Below are 23,081 nucleotides of genomic sequence, written 5' to 3'. Positions count from 1 at the left end.
AGACCACAAACTCAGAGTTTCAGAAAGACATTTTTGTAGGTGGACATTTTTCCATTCAAATAATAAGTAATCCACTCATTGGTTTTGGGTTCTTTGCACATTTACTTCACAATGCTCCACTACTGAAGAAAAAAAAATCAGTTTTCTTCAGAACATTTGGGCAAGCCAAGAAAATACTGGGTTAAATGAATCTGGCCAGATGAGACCAATACTAAACTTTTTGAATGAAATTGCACAAAAACCATGTCTGGAGAAGAAATCGCGCTGCACTTCACCCTAAACACTGCACCGGCAGTGAAGGTCGGTGGTGGGAACATTGTACTGTGGGGCTGTGTTTGAGGATGTCATCAGGGTTTCCCCCAGAGTTTCATAAGCCTGGTGGGCCACCAGGCTTGACTTGTACCCCCACCAGGCTAAGAATTGTTCTAACCACTGCTGATCTTTGCAGAACTTCAGCAAATAAAGTGACAAGTCAAGAATAGGGGATAAACAAAGTTTTTTTTGTTTACCTTCTTAAGACTCCACAGTTGGTGTTTAGTGCTAATAATATCTTCCAGCAACACATAATTACCAAGTCATATTTTCAAATTTCCTGTCCACATGGTGGGCAGCAGGATGACTACCACCGGGCTTAGCAAGTTTTCTATGGGAAACCCTGTGTCATACTCATATGTGTGAATTTTATGTGAATATATATATATATATATATATATATATGTATATCAGTGATTCTTGAGAATAGGGACAAAACAGGTCCTATGGATAAAGCATGAAATTTGAATAAAATATACACAAAATATATTTTTTTCAAATATCTAACTAAACTAACCTGGGTCATGTGAGCACAACAATGTATATTTTTCTTTTTTTTGCTGAATATTTTTTTATTTTAAACATTGTAGTCGGTGGATGATGCCTGTAAAAGCCCTTGTCCAGGAGCAGAACTCAATACATTCTTATAGTTTAAAACAATTAAAGAAATACTAAAATTATATATTATGACAATTAAGTATAAGTAGTCATATAAATAATTATAAAAGTATCGATAAATTTAATTAAAAATAATTTTTAGATATTTTCCAACTCCGTTGAAATTTGTCCTTAGTTTTTGTCAACACCGTCAGAAATGAAAAGAATGTAAAAAAATCAGGCATTATTGGGGGGCACCAGAACTTCTGAGGACCCCATGACGTCGTCTTTTCTCTTCCTTTGCTAGGAGGGCTAGTTAGCTCCGGTTAGCTTAAGTTATTCTTTAGTTTTTTCTTCTGTTTTATTCCTAAGTTGTTTGTCACAACCATGATGTGTCAACTCCATAACTGACAATTTACAAAACTTTGATGAAATTTTGCGAAATAAAAGCTTAATTTTGGTATAATGTAAAGATTTCATGGACCTGACGAGCTACAATATGGCCTCCTTCAGAATAACATCATATAAATTGAGGTAGTTTGGCATTTCGTCAACTCCGTCAGATGTCAACTCCGTCAGAGTTTTTCTGACTCTTTCAGTGAAATTGTTGTCAAATCTCACTTAATTGTGCAACTAATTCATTTTAATGTATTTTACATGAATTGCATTACTTCACATGTACCAAGTTTTTCATTTTACTCACTAGTTTGTCACCACCTTCAGTTCTGTGTCAACTCCGTCATGAACTGTCAACTCCATCAGATGGACTTTTTCTTGTTTTTTGTTTTAAATAATATTTATTTTATTTCTTGAGAAGCATTTGTCTGTAAATTGAGTAAAAATATCACTAATGGGGTATTTTAAAAATCATTTTAGATTTATTTTTGTCAGATGGTGATGACAAAGTTTTGGGTCAGGTCAATTAAAAATGTAATTTTTTTTTAAAAAATTCGCTACTGGGAGCCTGTACCTTAGCATCTTCATATTTTCTAAACATTATTTGTCATATTTGCATACATAAGGTTGAGAAATAATTAAAAAAAAATATGGGAAAATTAAAACCCATTTTGTCCCTATTCTCAAGAATCACTGATATATATATATATATATATATATATATATATATATATATATATATATATATATATATATATATATATATATATATATATATATTTTATTTTTTTTTTTAAAGACAGTTCCTTTAATTCCAAAAGTCCAATGAGAGAGTTAATAGCAGCTCTTGCACAGGAGCAGGTGTTAGTCCACCTCATGTTTTCCTGACGACTCTCTCTGATGGCAGTTCACTCTCCTTATGGCCAGGGAAGGCTGTCTATGGCCAAGCATGGAGAGTGGCTGTGGAGAAAGCCAGCCTCTAGACTGGAGCAACATGTCGGGACTTTAACACTTGCCTTTTAGCTTTTTTTATTCTGATTTTTTTTTTGTTTGTTTTTTTTTCTTGACTGGACCTACATCTCCAGCTTTAGCATGGAGCTGGGAAAAGTTCATTTGAATTTAAAGACACTTCTGCTGACAATGATGATGTTCAAGTGGGGTGAGTAGAAACTTTTAATCCTTCTGTTTAATGTGAAAGTCCCACATAAAGAAAATCAGCACAAAACAACTAAATTAAATGATGCAGACTTACTTGTTCTACATGTAACATTTGTAGAAGTGAAAGTCTGTAAGAGAAGTGTTGTATGGGAAGGAATGTTATTGTGCCTCTTAATGATGGTGCTTCCCAAACAAGTGGCTTTCACAAAGTTCTGTGATGTAAGACCTCTTCTGAGCCTCAACTATGTATAAAGAAGATGAAGCAATGAGAAGATGTTGTGTTTTGTCACCCTTAATGATTATTTTTTTAACTTTAATCATATCCAGTCAAACTGAACAATAGTGAAAAGACCACAGGCATCAAGAGGACAAATCATTTCAATCATCAAAGCTGTAAAGTTTCTTAGACTAATAACGTAAAGAGAGCGTTCTGAACTGGTGGGAGTTGAGTTAATCTGTGTCTGATTTGACACATGACTGACTCAGAATGAGACCACTCAGTCATGCAGACTCAAATCAGAGCAAACAATGGAGGAGTAGAGAAAGTTGGTTCATATCTTTCCATGCTTGAACGAAGCTGCAGAATGAGGTCACTTAATGTCCTGTTATGTTCTGGTTTATCACATATGGTTGTCTAATGTGTCCCCTATCCAAAATAGGATCTGTTGTTTAAAGGTTCTGCATGAATGCTTAGAGTGAACTCAGAACCATGTCAAGGTCTTTACAGCACAAAACTGACCTGCAAAAAACCTTTAATGTTAACAAGGCAGTTCTTCTATATGCAACTTTGACATAAAATTGATAACTAAGCATTTATGCTGTGTGTGTGTGTGTGTGTGTGTGTGTGTGTGTGTGTGTGTGTGTGTGTGTGTATGTATATATATATATATATATATATATATATATATATATATATATATATATATATATATATATATATGTGAGTAAAAAATGATTATATAACGTGACTTTAAAGACTTGAACTTGAAGTCCACCGAACATTTTACAGGCCGTTACTGTTAGAGTTAATTTTTATTATTTCTTACCAGATTATTATTTCAAACTGTTTGTGGTGCTTGTATGTGTTCTACAATGTATGCAAGTTCAAATAAGTTTAATAAAATAAAAGCAGCTGCTGTTTTTTCTAACTGAAAAAGATTAATGAATATAGATTTATACATTTATATATAGATGGCTTGTACTTGTATAGCACTTTATGAAGAGGACCCCAAAGCAATTCACACTACACTCAGTCATTCAACTATTCACACACACACACACACTCACACACAGCAGGCAAGGTGTGTGAAGGTTCTTGCCCAAGGACACAATAACAGAGGCGGATGGAGCGAGGATCGAATCAGCAACCCACCGATTGGAGGGCAAAATAACCAGCAGCTATCAAATGGGTTCTAAAATCTGATTTTATTGACTTTTATTTTCATTTTTATTAGGAAATGAGAAAGACATGTTATTGAAGCTGTGTTCCAACTGATTACACCACATCATAAGGATTCTTGGTTGTGTCTGTAATTACTGAGCTGATATAACAGGAAAGATTGTGTTAGGATGTATTTTAGCCCTTAGTCACTATGAAACTTTTCCAACACCCCCCTGCGACTCTGGAGCAGCTTAGGCCAGGACTCAGGACACGTCTCATTCAGATTTGAGGCAGATTGTAATGTCACAGACACAGTCCAGACTACAGTTATCATACCTCCTTATATTTACCTCTAAACACCCAAAGAGTCACAACTCATGAAAGATAGAAGTGAAAAAGAAGGATAGATGAAAGAATGAAGATTGAATCTTCTAGACTTAATCTGTCCAGGTATTGTGCCAGGAGATTAGAGGAGCAAGGGGGATTGTCCTCAAGACGCCAAAGGGATTACAACATGGGGAGGTCAGGGTGGCTCTCAGAGCTGAGGTGAAGGAAAGGAGGATGACTTAAAAAGGTGATATGGAACATATAATACAGCACAAAAAAAGAAAAGTGACGTCAAATCAAATAGTTTTTCTTGGTTGAAGAAATACCTCTGCCTGCTGGAAATAATGTGATATTTTGGGAGAATAAAACAACAAAAAAACAAAAAAACTTTGTCACAAAATAGTAAAATAATAAAAATAATAATATAGGCTAAACATTAGCTAAATACATTTTAAATTGAATGTGTTTGGAAAAACAAATGTACTTGAAGAACAGAATATTAACAGGAAAAACACTTTCTTGTTTTTTCATTACTTAGTTTATCATTAATTATCAAATATTTATACAACTGTATATATATATATATATATATATATATATATATATATATATATATATATATATATATATAGTTTTTAGATTTTTAATTTAAAACCTTTATATTTTAATGCACTAAGTTAGTTCAAATCTATTCTGTAAATTCATAGGTTGGTTGGTCTGACTTTAAATTGTTTGGGGTTGCTTAGGTTTGTCGTGGTGCTGCTCAGTGGTACACACACACACACACACACACACACACACACACACACACACACACCACCTAGTAACAAATCTTGTAGAGGTTCAATGAACTGAGTTTTGTCAGGATGTTTCCTCCACACAAATAGAATAGTGAGTATTCTGTATTAAGCTCAAGTTCATGTTCAAGCTCCAGTAGTTGTAGTGCCTATCATGTTTTTGATTCCATATTTCAGCCTGTCTGAGACATGCTCCTTTGTTTTTCACATCATAACTGTCCATGTTTACTGTGACTACAAATGTTCCCAAACAATTAAATTTTGTCTTTCTTAAGTGGCAAAAAACTGTTGGAGCCTTTTTCAGTTGATTGACTGGAATTGCACAAGGCAGGAGGGGCCTTTATGCTTAAGGCCCTGTCCCCATGGGAACATTTTTCTAAAGAACCTCCACAAGAAAACTGGATTTTAGGGGATCTTAATATTTTTTTCTTTTTCATGCGGATACTTAAAACACTTGCATATCAGCCCAACCTGACCTTTTACCCCAAACATGTCATACACAACAACCACCATGTTTGTCCTCAGAGTTTATTAGAATTACAATCCAACATGACACAGAGAAGAAGCTCAACTTCATTATCAATCCGCACAAAACATTCCAAATGGTCTCTAATGTTTGCCATTTTATTCTTGACATGTTTTCTCACTTGGAGGCTTTAGGCCCAGGTCCAATCCTCCATGTGTAGCGCCACTTACAGGTCTGAAGGAGTAAAAAATTACTTTTTGAGACAATCTCTTGATTCTGTGTTGATGAAAACATTTCTGGAAACAGTCCAATGAGGAAGTGGCTGTTTTTGAAATGTTGCCTTTCCCATCATCTCTTACTAAAAGAACTTTAAATTGTGGGAAGCACATGATGGATCATATTTCTTCATAAACTCCATGCTTTGTAGACTGAGGACACTTTATCTTTATCTTATCTTGTGAAGCTGTAAATTGAAGCAAAACACCAACTTTCAGGCTGGTAGATCCTGACTCCCAAGCCAACATGGTTGATCAATGCACTATGCCTTTTCCAGTGAGAAGCCTAATCACTTCCTCTCTTAATTGCTAGAAACATTCCTGATAGCCTTCTTACACCTTCTTACATGACTTGAATCTAATCTTAAACTCCAGACAACCACGTGTAATTCTGTTACTGTGCAGGTGGCTAACCCCCCACTGAAGCCCACAGTAATCTGTGAAATTTCAAACATAGTTAGTGTCTCCACCTTAGACTAGAGGCAGGATGCATCTTAGCCAGAATTGGAAATGACATCATCCCTCTGTCGTGAAGGAAGGCGGGGCTGTAGGGGTAACTCTCTTAAAACAGATTTCCAAGAAATGAATAAAAGTGATTAAATACAAACAGAAATAAAGAGAGACGACTGTGTATGTTTCAAAAAATGTGCAAAATACACACTGGTGTCCACACAAAGAGGAAAAAAATGCTTCACAAGGACAGCTGGACCACTGACACTGTGGTTAGAGAGCTACCACAGACACCCCAGCTTACAGGGTAGAATGATTAACAAGGTGCACTAATAATCAGCCTGGTCCTTTATCTGCTGTGTGAGTTGCTGTGCATGACATGCATTCTGTCATGTAAAGGAGACGCTGTTCTTGTATGTCCTTTAACCTCATTGTCAAAGAGGAAAGTCTACTAAATTAATCAGAAAAAGGAGAATCACCCAAGACAGAACCGACCCAAGAATCAGTCACACTGACAGCTAGTCTGAGTGCTTGGTCTTACTTCCTTGGTTTACTCAGCTCCTTTATGTGAATGCAAGAATAAAAACCAAAACGAGAACAGAGAGATTAACACCCCATTAGAAAATAAATCTTCTTTCAGTTAAGTCATGTGGTGCAGTAAAAGTCCTCAATTAGTAATGAAGCAGATTGAACACTTAAAGGACAATCAAAAGTAAATCTATTGTTGATTTTTCTCATGTATTTGTAGCATGGTTTCTAGGGTGTAAAGTAAACTCTAAAGTACAATGAAGATTAATATAGGAACAATAACAGAGTGGAAAAATATAGCATCCAAAGGAAGGTAAGTTAGTGAAAAAACAACTACTAAGGGCAAATAAAGTATGGGTTTCCAAAATTACCTTTAACATTTTATACATGGTAATGATTTCACTGATTAGACTTTAACTAAGTCTAACTTTTTAATTGTCTTTTAGCACATCCTTATATAAAATCATGGCAATGACAGAGGTAAACAGTTATATGAGATACTGTCTGTCCAAAATTGTCATCACTCGGTTATCTGTTGAGGGCTGATGGTTGGTGATGTTGCTTCAGGCCTGGACGTCTAATAGAAACTTAGACAGGGGAGAATAGTGGAAGGCATGAAACTGTTAGCAGCCTAAAATGAGATCAAACCTCTTTATTAGTCTAACTTTTTAAAAATGTTTTTCAAATTTTAGATGAAAATCCAGAACAACACCAAGGATGAGCAGTTTTCAGAAGATTTGATCACCATCACACGACCAGTATGACAGATTGTTTTTTTAGTCTTACATATATATATATATATATATTTTTTTTTTTTACTTTGCCTTAGGAACACTCTGCTCGGCCACATCAGAAAAATGCCTGTCTGCGCCTTGCCAGAACGGCGCCACCTGTGTGGACACCATGGATGATTATGCTTGTATCTGTACCAGAGAAGGTGTGCTGTATATGGGCAAAAACTGCGATGAACTTTATGATGGCTGCTCCTTTGTGCCATGTGACGACTGCACCAGCACCCCAGGAACCAGGGAATACCACTGCATATGCCCAGACGGACTCACAGGAGACAATTGCACTGAGGAGGTGGACGAGTGTCAGAGCAACCCTTGCTCTGAGCCTCGTTCTCTGTGTGTGGACCAGTTTTACGGATACTTCTGCAGGTGTCCGGCTGGATATGGAGGTCAGGACTGCAGGACGCATGTGACCGATTGCATCGATAAACCCTGCATGAACAATGGCACATGTGTGCTCCGACCAAATGGCTTTGAGTGCCACTGTGCAGCAGGGTTCAGAGGGAGGACCTGTGAGGAAGACGTGAATGAGTGTTTATCGGAACCCTGTCAGAACGGCGCCATCTGTATTGACGGAGTGGCAGAGTACCGTTGTTTCTGTGTGCCCGGCTTTCAGGGCCACAACTGTGAAATAGACATTAATGAGTGTGCTTCTCAGCCATGTGAGAACAATGCTACCTGCATCAACGAGAAGGACCACTATGAATGTGAATGCCAGGTAGGCTTCACAGGTAAGGTCCACAGTCTGCCCACAAACACACACACACACACACACTCACACACACACATATGTTTTCTGTGGCTATCTTTGTGGGGACTTTCCACAAAGACTTCCATTCATTTCTACAGCCTAAACCTAACTTTTACCCTTTTCCTAACCCTAACCCTCAAATACCTAACCCTACCCAACCAAAACTCAATTCACACCTTAGTTCTAACTCTGACCCCTGACCCAAAAACAGGGTTTCCCCTTGTGGGGACCAGACTTCGGTCCCCACAAGGAGCAATTGGTCCCCACAACGTAGTATGTGTCAGGAAAATCATCCCCACAAGGTATTACAAACAAACGCGCGCACACACACACCGCAAGGTGTACCCCGCTGGTGGGTGTTAGAGCAGTCATTCGTCCAGTGCCCCATCATGTTTTTGAGTTAAAAATTTTTTAAAGTTGACTAGAAACTTGAAATATCACTTGATAATTATGTGTTATTGGAAGATTAATACCTGAATGCCAACTGTAAAGTCTTAAAAATGTAAATGTATAAATAAATAAATAAGTGCTTAGCCTGGTGGGGGCACAAGTAAAACCTGGTGGCCCGCCAGGCTTTACCTGTGTAAGAAACCTTGTTTGTTGGTTTTACAAACAAAGACATTCTTTTATCTGACATCAAATTTGGCTAATATTGCCAGAATTCCAGAACATTTTCTTAAGATAGAAACCTTTTTAACTATTTGAGCATACTACTGTTTGATAGCTTGGATCAATCAGAATGTATGTGTGATTGAACTGAAATTATTTTTTTGTAAATAGACATTTGTTGTGAATTGGCGCTATATAAATAAACTGAATTGAATTCAGATATCTGGCAAAAGCACAGTGAATAGTTTTGTAGAGAAATCTAATTTCCTCATTGAAATAAAGTAAAGAAGCTAAAAGTCTGTGTAAACATTAATGTGACAATAAAGTCTGGAGATAAATTTTAAAATGAACAATCTTCTGGCATGTCTTTAACCACCGTCTGATACTGTACTGCATTGTCACAATGGCTGCACCTTCTGATGATCTCCCTGTTGTTACTGAGGTGTAGACCAGCTGTAATTGGCTGTATTACAAGGGGTAATATTAAAGCCTTTCCATCTTTTGCCTTCACCTGGATTAAGCAAAACATGTGGATGACCTCAGAAGTAAGACAGAAACCTCTGATGTCATCTATCCGAGGACTGAAATTAGAGATGCAGCCTTACTTGAGAGGGTTGTTTGTGTTGTGTTTTGCTTGTCTAACGGAATCATGACCTTTCAACTCATGTGTTCAGAAAGAGTTGATACAGTGTTTTGTTGATTTAGAAAACAGCTTAATTGAATTCCGAACACTGACTCCTGTACGTCTTGTAGGAGTCAACTGTGAAACTGAATTAGACGAGTGTGACTCCCATCCCTGCCAAAATGGAGCCACCTGCCATGATTTGACTGGAATGTACTCTTGTGAGTGCCTGGCTGGGTTTGACAGCATCAACTGTGAGGTTGATGTAGATGAGTGTGCCAGCCAGCCCTGTCAGAATGGAGCCTTCTGCCATGACATGGTAAACAGGTAAGTAGTTTCCATAACAATAATGCCCACCTTAAGCAGAAAAACGTCGTATCCACTTTATTGATATTAGACTCCCTTTACACTGTTGTAATGTGTATCAGCCTTTTATTTTAATGGCAATAGATGACTTAATTCCATAGGAAAATAATACTCCCACATAGCCTTTTGAAACATTTACTTAGTAAGCTAGCCTATTGCTAGCCTCTAGATTCTGAGGAGCATCATATGTGCATCACTGATGCAGCATTGGCACAAATCAGACATCAATTTTGCACTAATAAACTAATAGTAGCATTGCTTAATCTGACCATTATCTATAACTTTTACTCACATCGGGATGCCAGAAGCTGGAAAGTCAATGAGAAATATATCGCATATTATCGTAATAATTTGGGTAATTATTATTTACTCACATTGGGCCACTCAGAGGATTGAAGTCTCATTCTCAAAGTGCCATCTGTTGATTTAATATATATTTGTTAGTAGTAATTAAAAATATATTAGTAAAACAAGACAGTGAAGTCTAAGGAAAAGTAGTGTACTAGGTCATGATGCAGCAGAACACTGTGAATTCCACTCCACCACTGATCTCTGTCTACAGAGCGCATCAAAAGTGACACATATACTTTAAAGACATTGCAGGACTTGAAGTTCCACAAAATCTTTAAATCTTCATGTTTACACTCAAATTAAGTGTTTTTCAAAATGGCAGCATATATGGCAGGGTACAAATCAACTAGCTTTAGAACTTCCTGAGAGCAGTAGTTTTGTTGTCAAAACTGGACAGGACGCCAGTCCATCACAAGGCAACACAAGAGACAAACTGGATACACAATCATATACACCTACACACACACACACACACACACACACACACACACACACCTAATGTCAAATTATGAAGACTAATTAGCCTAACAGTCATGTTTTTGGACTGTGGGAGGAAGCCACTGTACTCAGAGTTAACCCATGCATGTACAGGGAGAACATGCAAACTGCACAGTGGCACAGTTGGTAGGATCTTTCTGCATGGAATTTGCAAACTAACCATCTTCTAATGATTATATACTTTTCTGTCAATCTTCCACACCTTTCTCATTTGTCACTGATGGACATGTGTTTTATATAAACTAGAGTGTTTGTAAAATGAACTCATGTAATGTCTTGCTTGATCTCAGACTGCTGATCCTCTCCAGTCTAATCACTAGTTTCTGTCTTTACCAGCTATGAATGTGACTGCAGTGACACAGGGTTTGAGGGCAAACACTGTGAAGTGGATATTGCCGAGTGTGCCTCAGATCCCTGCCAGCATGGGGCCACATGTATAGAAGAAATCAACGGATATGTTTGTCTTTGTTGGCCAGGTATGGAAAGACCGCCCCTTTTTCTGCCAAGACGAGCTCCAGTATGGCAGACTCACAGGTCCCTGGATGTAGTACTTAGGAGACAGGATGAGCTTGTGATTTGAAGTATTTAAACTTTAAACAGGCCTCTCCTAAGAGAGACGATTCCTTAGCAAAAACAAAAGTAGGAGTAATAATGGTTTAGTAAAATAGATATTGTTAAAGATGAGGGAGAATGATGTACTTAGCTGTACTGATAAAAAAAAATTGGAAGGTATCTGAGATTAGATAGAGAGAATTTGAATATATCCATCTGACTTTGATTTCGGAATTAATGCAGGAAAAAATGTTTTTACAAATTTTACAAACTGTTAATTTTTTTCAATTTCTGCAAATTATGGATTGCTGCATATCCATCAGTCTCCCTGGTGTAAAAACTGGCATATATGTTAATATTTTTGCCTTTCTTTCCAGGTTATGAAGGAGCAAACTGTGAAGTTGACATTGATGAGTGTGCTGAGCAGCCCTGTCAGAATGGCGGCGAGTGTTTTGAGCGCTCAGATCCTTCTCACTGGGAGCAGGACTGGGAGCTCAGGTTTTCAGACGCAGCCGGCTACATCTGCCAGTGCCAGGGAGGTTTTGCAGGTTGGCAAAGAATGAATGAGAAACTAAATGATCTCTCACACTTCTGGTCTGATGATGCCGACTCTGATGTTTTTCTACATTTCAGGAGAAAACTGTTCCGTAAATATAGATGAATGTGAATCTGAACCGTGTCAGAATGGAGGCGCTTGTGAGGATAAAGTCAACGACTATGTCTGTGTGTGTCCTGTTGGATTCTTAGGTAAAGTTTCTAATTTACAGCCAGCCAATTAGAGCCAGGAGGAGGGGCTTAGAGCTTTCAGTTATAATGGAGAAGCAGGAAAACAGTTTGTTCGCTGTCATCGGTGGCTATGCTAACTAGCCTATCATTCATGGCAGGCTCTCTCAGAGAGAAAGGGGGGAGATTGTGAGAGGTGTGTACACAAGCATGATTGACAGTTCTAAGACCCTCCTACTGGCTCCGATTGGTTGTTTTTTACCAATTAAGCGGCATATTTCTGCAGGTAGCACTGGCAGAAGGCAGAGGAGCTAAAAATTTTTTCACATATTATCCATTTCATATTATGCTGTCACAACATAGTGACAAAATATGTAAAAAAAAAAAAAAATGCTACTGCCAAAACTTTAGTTTGCGACTATATTAACACAGAGCATGATTCCTTGTTCACAGCAGAATTCTACTATATTTTAATAGAGCAGCAATATTAGAATATTCAAATTATTAAATCCCCTCTTGTTGTTATTGTGTGTTAACTTTCTGCTACAGATACCAGCTGCAGTTTATGTCTAACATTCAGTGTTCTCTCTGTCTGTCTCTCTCTCTCCAGGTGAGCTGTGTGAGTTGAACATTGATGAATGCGAGAGCCAACCCTGTCAAAATGGCGGCTGGTGTGAAGATGGCAGAGCATCTTACACCTGTCACTGTCCTGAAGCTGAGCCTGGTGAACTTCCATGGGGAGGTGACCACTGTGAGGTTAAACTCTACGGGTGTGTTGGCCACAAATGCCAGAATGGAGCCAGCTGTCTTCCGACTTTGGAAGAAGGAAAGGACAGCCACACGTGTTTATGTCCGCATGGCTTCTATGATGAGCAATGCTCCACCAGCACAACATTCTCACTGTCCTCCCCTGGGTTCATTCATATCCAGATTACTCTCAAAGAGAAAGTCCGCAGGGAGGTGGAGCACCGTGGTCACCAAGGTTTGGGGTTGCAGCTTCGCTTCCGGACAACCTTACCTAATATGTTGATCTTCTACAGAGGAGATCTGGATAACTATCTTTTCCTGGAGATTGTTAACGGTGGTCTTCATGCAAAAGCATTTTCTGAAGAGACTGAATTGGATGTTACATTTGTTGGCCCGGTGAGTGATGGAGACTGGAGGGATGTTCATGTGTTTTTGGATAACGGAAGTCTATTCTTGACCCTAAAGGGTCCTGACTGTAACAGAGATGGATGCACAGTCACAGATGGTGATGATGGGGAACCTCCTTTCCAGCCCTCTCAAGCCTTCACTGATGTTTACATAGGGGGAGCACCAAATGACCTTTTGGAACTCTCTTTAAGTGGTGCAGGATTCCTTGGATGTATCGAAGACCTTATGATTGACTCGAAACCTATCCTACCCCAATCGCTTCCAGAGGACCAGAATCTTGAGTTGGGCTGTTCCAAGACAGAGTGGTGTAAACCTGATCCCTGTAATGGACATGGCCATTGTGTGGATCTGTGGACTAGCTACCAGTGTGACTGTTTCCGTCCCTTCCATGGGGAGAGCTGCTCTGAAGGTAACTATATGCTCCAATTTCCCAAACTTGGCACATTTTTTCTTTACTAAAGCTGATTTCTGAGTGATCACATAATAAAGTTGGTGTATATGAGGTAATAAGGACCCAGCTGTACCAGGTATGAGAATAAGGGTGTTACCTGATAGTCTGGTACTCGGTTTGATTGGTAAATAAAGTTGCAACATAGGCAAACGGACTGGAGTTCAAGTAAAATGGACCAAACAGGATTCACACCAGCCCTCAGTGTCTTCTTCAGAGTAAAGGAAACTTCCTACAGTGGTTCTTGGTGCAGTGCTCCCACAGGTTGATGGGAGAAACAGGTTTTTGAATAGGTTTGGACTGCTTGACACAGTGCAGTGTAAAAGGGAACCGCATGCTGAAAATGGAACAAATACTGCAGTTTTGGCCACCAATCGAACTGAGTCTCTACTGGACCATCAGGTGTGAAAACACCCTAAGAATTACCATGCTACTACCACAAAACTCTCATGTATGTAAATCTTTGTATGCAGATAACCAGTAGGAGTGCTCTCATATACTAACTTTATTTTAGTATAAAGTTAAATTCTTGTTGATTTCACCTTATTGGTGGAAGAAAACATATCAACCAGTGGCAGTAGGAGTGCTTTCTGTTCCTGTCAAATAAGTTCCAATACTGATGCTGGATCTGTCTCTTAATATATTCTCAAAACCACACAAAAAAACTGGACTGTTTTTCTTAGCATTACAGCTACCTAACACACTACACAATTTTCATAGACAGATTTAGAACATGTTTTGAGTACACACCAACACACACTTGTTTGCCATTTTGTTGAGCTATGTTGTTTGTTGTTTTCAAAGATGTAGTCATTAATTAGCAAAGGGCTAACTTTAAATTAGCTAGCTTAAATTAGCATTGGCTTTTTAATTCATTCAAATCTTATCTGACTACTTATTTTCTGACTACTGAAAGGTCAGGTAAATCTTAACTCTAATCTTCTTTTTGTCCCCTGACAGAATATCCTTCATGGACTTACAGCCATGAGGACACAGCGAGTTTTAGCTCCTATGATTTGGAAGAGAGCCATGGAAGTAACTTCAGCGTGTCGTTTTTGCTGAAGTCCCTGAAGCCAGATGGGCTGCTGTTCCAGCTGAGAAGACCCCATGCAGAAGATGAGGGAGAGGCCTACTTTTCCATCTACCTGAGGATGGGGAGGGTTTTCCTCAGCTCTCTGCCTGACAGCTCCCCACTGACAGCTCCTGTGTTTGTGACCACCGGGGAGAAGCAGTTTCTCTCTGTGGAAGTCAAACACACACATGTGATGTTCGATCATGCAGGACTTAACTACGGAATAGGAGAGATCCCTGAGGTGGCTGTCCAGAGCGGAGATAAGGCTTATGTTGGAGGGCTCCCAGAAGGCTGGGACACTGCTGGGTGGGGGGGGCATTTTAAAGGCTGCCTCCAGGACTTTCGTCTAGACGATGCACATTTGGATCCAGGTGGCTGGAGCAGCCCTGATGAAATAGTTTATGTATCAAGTGAAGCTGGAAATTGGAAGGAGGGCTGCATCAGCGACGATGCCTGCAAGGTAAGACAGACCTTCCGTTTTTGCTTTGTTGATGTAATTGACTAAGAAATATCTTTGTACATTTTTCCATGAGAAACATCACTTTATTTTGCTCTTTCTTATTAGATGGGAATCTCAATGAAATTAATTCCAGACTTTGATTAGACCACATCAAAACTTTTATTTTGCTTTTTGCTTGGTTTTGGTTTTTCTGGCCCTTCAGAAATGGACTTGCTTTAATTTAGTTCATGATTATGAGCTGAAGGTGGGACAACATAGAAGTCAATCAGTTACAATAAGCCAAATGGTGATCGTCAACCCTACCACCACCATGTTTGACAGTCAGGAGGAAGTTGTTTTCCTGAAATACTGTGTTAGTCACAGGTTGGACAGAAACACACACCCTAGGAATGGATTGACAAAGATTTTGGCCTCTGGGCTGGAGCTGGGTTTGGTTCCTGTTACAACAAGGAAAATTCTTCTACTACAGCAAATTACAGTACATTAATAGGTAATCCTATAAATCATTAGATATGATTTGATGCATTGTAGGTTTAATACATCGTCTAGCCAATACCTCCATGTTGTTCCCAAAGAAATCTATTAGAACTTCATTTTCCAGTACTTGAATATTGTTTATATTCCTAAAAATCCAGAATACAACTCATCTAATTTGGGCCATTGAGTTTTATACAAAGTGCAATATTTGTAAAACACACATTCAAAAAAACAGAAAGAAAAGAAAAATCTTTGGTGCCCCCTCAAAAGTTGGGGCCCTGGGCTACTGCCCTCCAAGTCCTTTCTGAAGTCCTGTGGAACATCAAGATGTCTCCATTTCTGACAATTGTCTTGTTTGTGCTGTAATAGTTTGACCTAACCAAGTCAGTCACCGTGTTTCCTGTTACAGACCAAACCCTGTCAGAATGGAGGGGAGTGCACCATCACCTTCAATGACTTCACCTGTTCTTGTCCAGAGGAATACACAGGGAAGAACTGCCAAACACGAGTTTGGTGTATCAGCAATCCTTGCGTCCATGGCGGCTTGTGCGTGGACCTTCCTAACGGATATGAATGTAAGAAATCTATGCCAATGACAAGTCTTCTATTCAAACTAAACTAAAATTTTACTCTTTGTTTTTAAATCATTGCTTGGTCGTGCTCTTTCCTACTTATCAGAGCCACCCTCTATTCATGCTCATACCTTTTGATGTCTTTCAGCATTTTGCTTGTTTTTTCCTTGTAAAGCACAAATTAATTTGACCTTGACCTTGACAGCTGGGGTTGCAAAGAAATAATATAACCATTCAGTTGTGCAAAATGCCTGGGTGGACCTAGCCCGGCCTTTGAGACACAGCTGCAGGGACCAGGCCTCTGAACGTCCACCTCTCAGAGCAGCCCTTTCCTGCAGCTCCCCACTCAGCTCCTTCAGACTAGCCAGCAGCAATTAGCAAACACCAGGTGGAACTTAACATCTGCTCAACTCACTGTAGCAGCTACTTCTAAGTGCAAAGCTGGTAAAAAAAATAAATAAAATTAAAAAAAAAACACAACAAAAAAAACCTTGTTAAAGGGCTAATAGAGGAGCCATGTTGTGATGACTTCCTGAAGGAGTTTAAAAAAGAGCAGGAGTTTTTAAAGTGACAGGTGCCCTATTTGAAGCTGATGAACTATGATGTCAACTTTCCTTTAACCTATATGTAATATATATAGCATTTTTAGAATAACTGGAGTTAACATAGTTATTTGGTTGTGCTGTAAAATGGCACTATGTGCCTGGAAACCTGACATTGGTGAACTTTGACTTTGCTAACTACCTTGAATTAAAAGCAACAGAAGAGAAAAAGCTCGTGTATTTTTGTACGCTTTGAGAAAGAGAAAGTTCACAGCATGACTTGTCATTTGATGAATAACATATGAACACTTGAACAATAGCAATGGTTCCTCCTTGTTCACTGCTAGGTTTGCACAATGCCACGTTTGAGAGCAACCCAGTGCAGTACAGTGCTGGAGGCTCCCTGGCTGGACCCATTGCTGACATCTACATGGAGCTGCGGACCCGATCAGAGAATGCTGTGCTCCTGAGGGCCTCCTGGGGCTCCAACCTGCTGGTGGTGGGCATCCTGGACTCCTCAGTCTGGGTGGAGATCCAGACGGACAGCAGCGTCAAGTCGGTGACCCTTAAGGGAATCTGTCACGTGACTGACGGACGCTGGCACCGCGTCAACGTCTCCATGGCAGACTGGAAGCGCAAAGCCTCCCCCTGGGTCATCACTGTCGATGGAATCACAGATGCCACCAGCAAACAGGAGCACACAGGAAGTCTGAGCTTCCTCAACAAAAAAGGAGCCTTGCTGGCTGTTGCAGACAGCTTCACTGGCTGTTTGGGTGCAGTGAGGCTTGGCGGGATTTATCTCCCCTTTGCAGATGACCATAAAGCTCCACAGCCCTCTCAGTTTCACATAGTTGGGAAACCCAAAGTGCATCTGGGCTGTAGCAGCGCACCGGTTTGCGATTCTGGTCCCTGTCTAAACGGAGGCACGTGTGAAGACTTGTTCAATAAATTTGGTTGTGTGTGTGACACGGGTTGGGAGGGAGAGCTGTGTGAGACGGATACGGACGACTGCGTGTCTCAGCCCTGTATCTACGGCAGTTGCAAGGACTACCTGGCTGGCTATGAGTGCCGCTGTGACCCCGGTTACACCGGAACGCTGTGTGACGAAGACATTGACGAGTGTGCTCTTCATCCCTGTGAACATGGAGGAACCTGTCAGGATGGGGTTAACATGTTCACCTGTGTGTGCCCCACGTACTACAGCGGCCCCCGCTGCCAGTAAGTGCTGGCTATGCTCATTCTTGTTTCTATGTTACATCCCATCTATTGTATAGTATTGATCCAGTATCTACTTTTGAAATTCCTTTTAAAACATTTTTGTTCTTTTTAGGTGGGACTATCCTCCATTACAATGTGACACAGATGTCCAATGTGCAAATGATGGAATATGCAGAGATGGGCTCTGGGGAGCTAACTGCACATGCATGCCAGGTTTCACAGGCAGCAGGTAAAATAACCTGAACAATTGCAGTGTGTAGCTTTTAACTTTTACAAAAATGTGTTTTGTTTCTTTCGATATTTGTTAAAACTGTCACCATATGATGAGACAGATAATACTGCCTCATCGCTAAACTAAGCTCTTCCACCTGCTCCTTGAGCTGCTATTGCCGCCTGCAAAAACGATCCTCTCCTGGAAAAAACAACCAATCACAGCCAGGAGGTTTTAGCGCTGCCAATCATCTCGGTCATGTGCTGCTCAATGTGCTAATGGCAGAGAAACAACTTACTGTTACAGAAAAACTGCTTATCTGTCATCACGAATGCTAAAGCCATGCTAATTAGCCTTAGCATTTGTGACAGGATAGTGGTCATGAGCATATCTGGTGGCATGAAATCAGACAAACCATGATTAACATGTAATACATTAAACAAGTATCGCTTAATGCTGAGGCAGGTGGAAATGCTTATTTACAGTAACTCCATTTACAGTACAGGAACTCCACTGGCTTCACTGATTTAAATGGATTTCACATAAAAACACTTCCATCAGTTATCTGTTTCAAGCAGACCAAAGCTCAATTCTAGAATAAATATGAAGAACAAACTGCTTTTCACATCACAAAAACACAAAATATTCCCAAGTACTTTTGTCTAGTTTCTAGTTCAAATATTTTAGTACATGAAATAAGACAAAATTAAATTAAAAGTAAGTTTTCAGCAAGATAAATACACTCAATAATGCTTGAATATATATATAAATTTATATGTTTTTTCTGTTTTATGTGAAAAAGTCTGCCAGTGGAACTGATGCTTTGGTACTAGTATTATTGACCTATAATAATTCTTCATGTTTTGTTACTTTGTCTGTGGATTAGTAAAAGGGGTTTCCAGCCAGGAGTTAACTTTAGGGGGTGGCATGTAAAGTCTGTGAATCCTCCTTCTGCAGATTCTGATGATGGAATCTGCTCCTCAGTATGCCACCCAGGACGGTGGGCCCCGGGGCCCAGGCCTGGCCATCACTGCCTGTTATGACATCATTTCCTCTTTTCTTTAGGTGTGAACTGGAGATTGATGAATGTAACTCCAACCCTTGTCGGAATGGCGGCTCCTGTTTGGATCGCTTCAACATGTTTGTGTGTGAATGCCCTGCGGGGTACAGCGGCCCGCTCTGTGACGTCAACGTATGTTTCCTCTGTTGGTCTTGTTCTCATGTTTTCTGGGTGTATGGATATCTGGGATGTGTGTAAGCCAAAGACTGCAGCTAAAAAAAAAATAAAAAAAAAAATGAATGAAGCCCCAGCATTATTGCTAGTGTTTGTTTTCCCTTTGTGTTTGCAGAAGGAGGCCCATAAACAGGGAATCCCATGGCTGATGGTGGTTATCCCGCTGCTCTGCCTCTGTGTGGTGGTCCTGATCATCGGCGCCACCTTCATGCTGCTCACAGCCAGGAAGAAGCGCCAGTCAGAGGGGGCTTACAGTCCCAGCGCTCAGGAGCTGGCCGGAGCCCGGCTGGAGATGGACAGCATGCTGAAGGTCCCACCAGAGGAGCGACTCATCTGACCGCTGGCTGCTGGGTGGAGGGAGTTCGATCTGATCGGAGCGCTGCAGGATGAGCTGGGCACTCTGACACATCACAAGGCACAGCCTCCGTGTGGTGGCCGATGCTTCCTAATCCCATAAACATTGTTTATGGCGGAGCCTTAAGGCTAGTTTTCTACCAACCGTTACTTATGTGGACTGTGTGTGTGCGCAGCGTCACAGTCCTCTGGCTCTGCACCTACGGTAATGGATAACAGCATGTACTGTACTGGAGCTATGACTTAAATCTCTGGCTTAACTTGTTTTCCTTGTGACACTGGGACGCTCCGATCCCTGCCCGAGGGAAACGTCCGGCAGCGCCTCCGATCTCTGCAGCTCTTCTCGTGGCGTGGGAATTAGTGGAGAACTTCACTAAAGTTTGATGTCATCAGTTGTTTTGTCTCCGTTAAATATAGTAGATTTTTACCCATATGCTGATGTTAATTTGTGTACAGTGCCTTGCAAAAGTATTCAAACCCGTCAGCCTTCGTGGAGGATTCAGAAGAAGGAAGCTGGTGTTGAAAGAAAATCATAAGAAGTTCTGTCTGCATTTTACCAAAAGTCATGGAGAGGAGACAGCAGGAAGGTGGTGTGGTAAACACACGGGTTGCTTTACTTTAACAGAGCCAGAGAAGTTAGTTGGAAGGTGGATGAAGCTGAGTCCAGAACAGTCCTGGAAGAAAACGTGTTTTCTACAAACATGCCTTGAAACTGAGGCACTGACTCACCTTCCAGCAGGACAACGTTCAAATGAAGGATTGGACTAGATCAAATCATATTTGTGTGTTTCAATGGCTGAGTCAAAGTCAGGATCTGAATCCACTGGAAGCACTACAGCAATTACCTGTAGGTTCTATTTCTAGAAGCTCTGTTGCCAATTTTAAGTTTGAGCAAAACTCTCAGTCCAGACAGAGCGAACAGGCAGAGATGAACTCCAGAAAAGTGCTCTATGAATTAACTCAGGGAAGTTGAATATAAATGTGTGACATATTTTTAAGATGTTTCATCGCCTTGTATAATTTTCCTTCCACTTGACCGTAATGCTTTATTTCTTCTTGTTACAAATCCCAATGAAATTTCCGGTTCCAATGTGAGAAACTGGAAAAGATGCAACGGATGAAAATACTTTTGTAAGGCACTGGAACCTGAGTCAGAAAGGGTCTGAACTCTCAACACCACACTGAAGTTTTTATTTATTTATTAAAAATCACCCAGAAACTAAATGTGATGGAAGTAGGGGGGCTTAAAACAGTTCTGTTTTTAGTCTGCATGTTCTGATGCTGTTTAAAACGATGGTCAGAACGTCGGACATGTTATGCATGTCATGCACAGCAGAACTCTGTATAAAGCCTTTAGCTGCTGCCTTGGTCATACTGATGTTGCACTGAATTTTCTACAAAGTTCTATTTTTCAAACCAGTTCAGATTAATTATACAGTATTAATTCACATCACGTCATCTCAAAGAGAAAACTCAGTAACACTTTATTTGAAGGGGGTTGAATAAGACTGTCATGACGCTGCCATAAACATGACATAACACCTGTCATGAACATGAATAAGCCTTCATGAATATTTATGACTGTTGTCATAAAGCGTCATTCGGTAAATTATGACACTTTTAATACAAAGTTGACATTATTCAAAATGTCTTTGTTATGACAACTTGACATTAACCAAGAAATCATTACTGATTAAATTTTACCTTTAATAACATAAAGTTACCTAATTTTTAAAGTGCAATCAGTAATACTTTTATAACAAATTTATATCAGTAATGATTTCCTGGTTAATGTCAAGTTGTCATAATAAAGACATTTTGAATAATGTCAACTTTGTATTAAAAGTGTCATAATTTACCGAATGACGCTTTATGACAACAGTCATAAATATTCATGAAGGCTTATTCATGTTCATGACAGGTGTTATGTCATGTTTATGAAAGTGTTATGACAGTCTTATTCAACCCCCTTCAAATAAAGTGTTACCAAAAGATCTAATTGGAAATCCCAATTCAGGTCCAGTTACACACTCCAAACAGTTCCTAATACAGACCCATCCAATACACTGTAATATTATTGAAATGTCCACAAACAGCTAATAAGAACATGACATTTAACATGATTATGTTCCACATGCTAGGTCATTACTACAGGCTCCTGCAGTCTGTGCTGTAAATAACTACAGATTACTATGGTAACGTGTAATACAAATATATGAGTTTAATGAAATAGTCTGTGTATCTTCCGTTATACTTGTTGGGAGTTCTTTGATTTTTCCAAACTGGGTGAAACATGTCAGGATTACAGGACCAAACTAATACAAACTCAAGAGTCGCAGAAATGTATACAAAGAACATAGAAACCTTATGTTGCAAGATCGTTGTTGTTTCAGTTTCATATTATTCGTGAGTCGTAAATTACAACTCGGCAAAATCTGCTGTTACACTTTTGCTAGTGATGTGACCAAGTATTTGCCGTCTTATAGGTTTCCTTTTGCTTTTTGTCACAAAGGTTTTAGATCATCAAACACAACTGATTAAATACGGAATGCAGATTGGTTTAAAAAGGTAATCTCTCCCTAAACATAATTTGTGGTTGTTCAACCCTTGGCAGCAACAAGTGTTTTAGGTGTCAAGCAATGAGTCTTGTAAATCACTGTAGAGGAGTTTTGACCCACTCTTCTTTGCAGAAGTGTTTTGATTCAGCCTCATTGGAGGGTTGTCTAGCATAAATGGCCTGTTTGAAAAATGTCAATTCTAAACCCTTTTTTTTTTTTGTCAGTCAGAGGTGACTTTATCTGGACATTTTCCTATACACTTTTTTATACGTCACACGAGTCATGTGATCAACAACCAGCTGTTACTACTGACAAAAACATTGAAGACGACCACAAGAAGTAGTAGCTGCAGTATAGCTGCAGCATAGCTGCACATGGCACTAAAGCTCACTGCATCACACAGTTCATAAAGGTTATGTCATTCCAAAGTGTTGAATCTATAACTCTTCTGTAAAATTTCAAACTACTTCCCCTAAATAGCTTCTCCCAAGTAAAGTATAAGGGGTTTGATGCTCCAACGCTGCTAATATCCTGTAGTTAATTTACCACAGGTCTGCTGCTCTCTGGACAGATAGCTGCACTGCCGCAGGGCAGCAGAGGTCACGCACGCACACGTTCACATGCGCCTCAAAGCCATTTAGAGACCAATTAACCTAACAGGAGGGAGGAAGTCAGTGAGCTTACGTAACCTCCACACACAAACACACACAGCGAGAGCATGCAAACACCACATAGAGCAAACATCTGCATCACCATGCAACCTCTATAGCAAGTTTAAAATAAGCCTGTCCTTACTATGTATTTTTATTTATTCATTTAGTCAAATTTGC

General features: G+C 39.7%; 1 protein-coding gene across 1 annotated transcript; it reads left to right on the top strand.

Annotated features, from left to right (window-relative positions):
• The first annotated feature begins 2,090 nt into the window (after positions 1-2,090).
• crb2a (crumbs cell polarity complex component 2a) lies at positions 2,091-21,254 on the top strand. The gene is made up of 13 exons (XM_014994947.2): positions 2,091-2,464; positions 7,517-8,209; positions 9,592-9,787; positions 11,012-11,151; positions 11,605-11,775; positions 11,861-11,974; positions 12,561-13,514; positions 14,514-15,085; positions 15,972-16,137; positions 17,024-17,894; positions 18,007-18,123; positions 19,171-19,297; positions 19,455-21,254. The coding sequence occupies exons 1-13, from the start codon at positions 2,398-2,400 to the stop codon at positions 19,674-19,676; spliced, it is 4,410 nt and encodes a 1,469-aa protein (XP_014850433.2). The 5' UTR covers positions 2,091-2,397; the 3' UTR covers positions 19,677-21,254.
• The last annotated feature ends 1,827 nt before the right edge of the window (positions 21,255-23,081 follow it).

This window comes from Poecilia mexicana, unplaced genomic scaffold (genome assembly GCF_051168715.1).
Source record: "Poecilia mexicana isolate PSO_F unplaced genomic scaffold, ASM5116871v1 scaffold_12, whole genome shotgun sequence".
Classification (NCBI taxonomy): Eukaryota; Metazoa; Chordata; class Actinopteri; order Cyprinodontiformes; family Poeciliidae; genus Poecilia; species Poecilia mexicana.
This window is presented reverse-complemented; position numbering and strand designations above follow the sequence as displayed.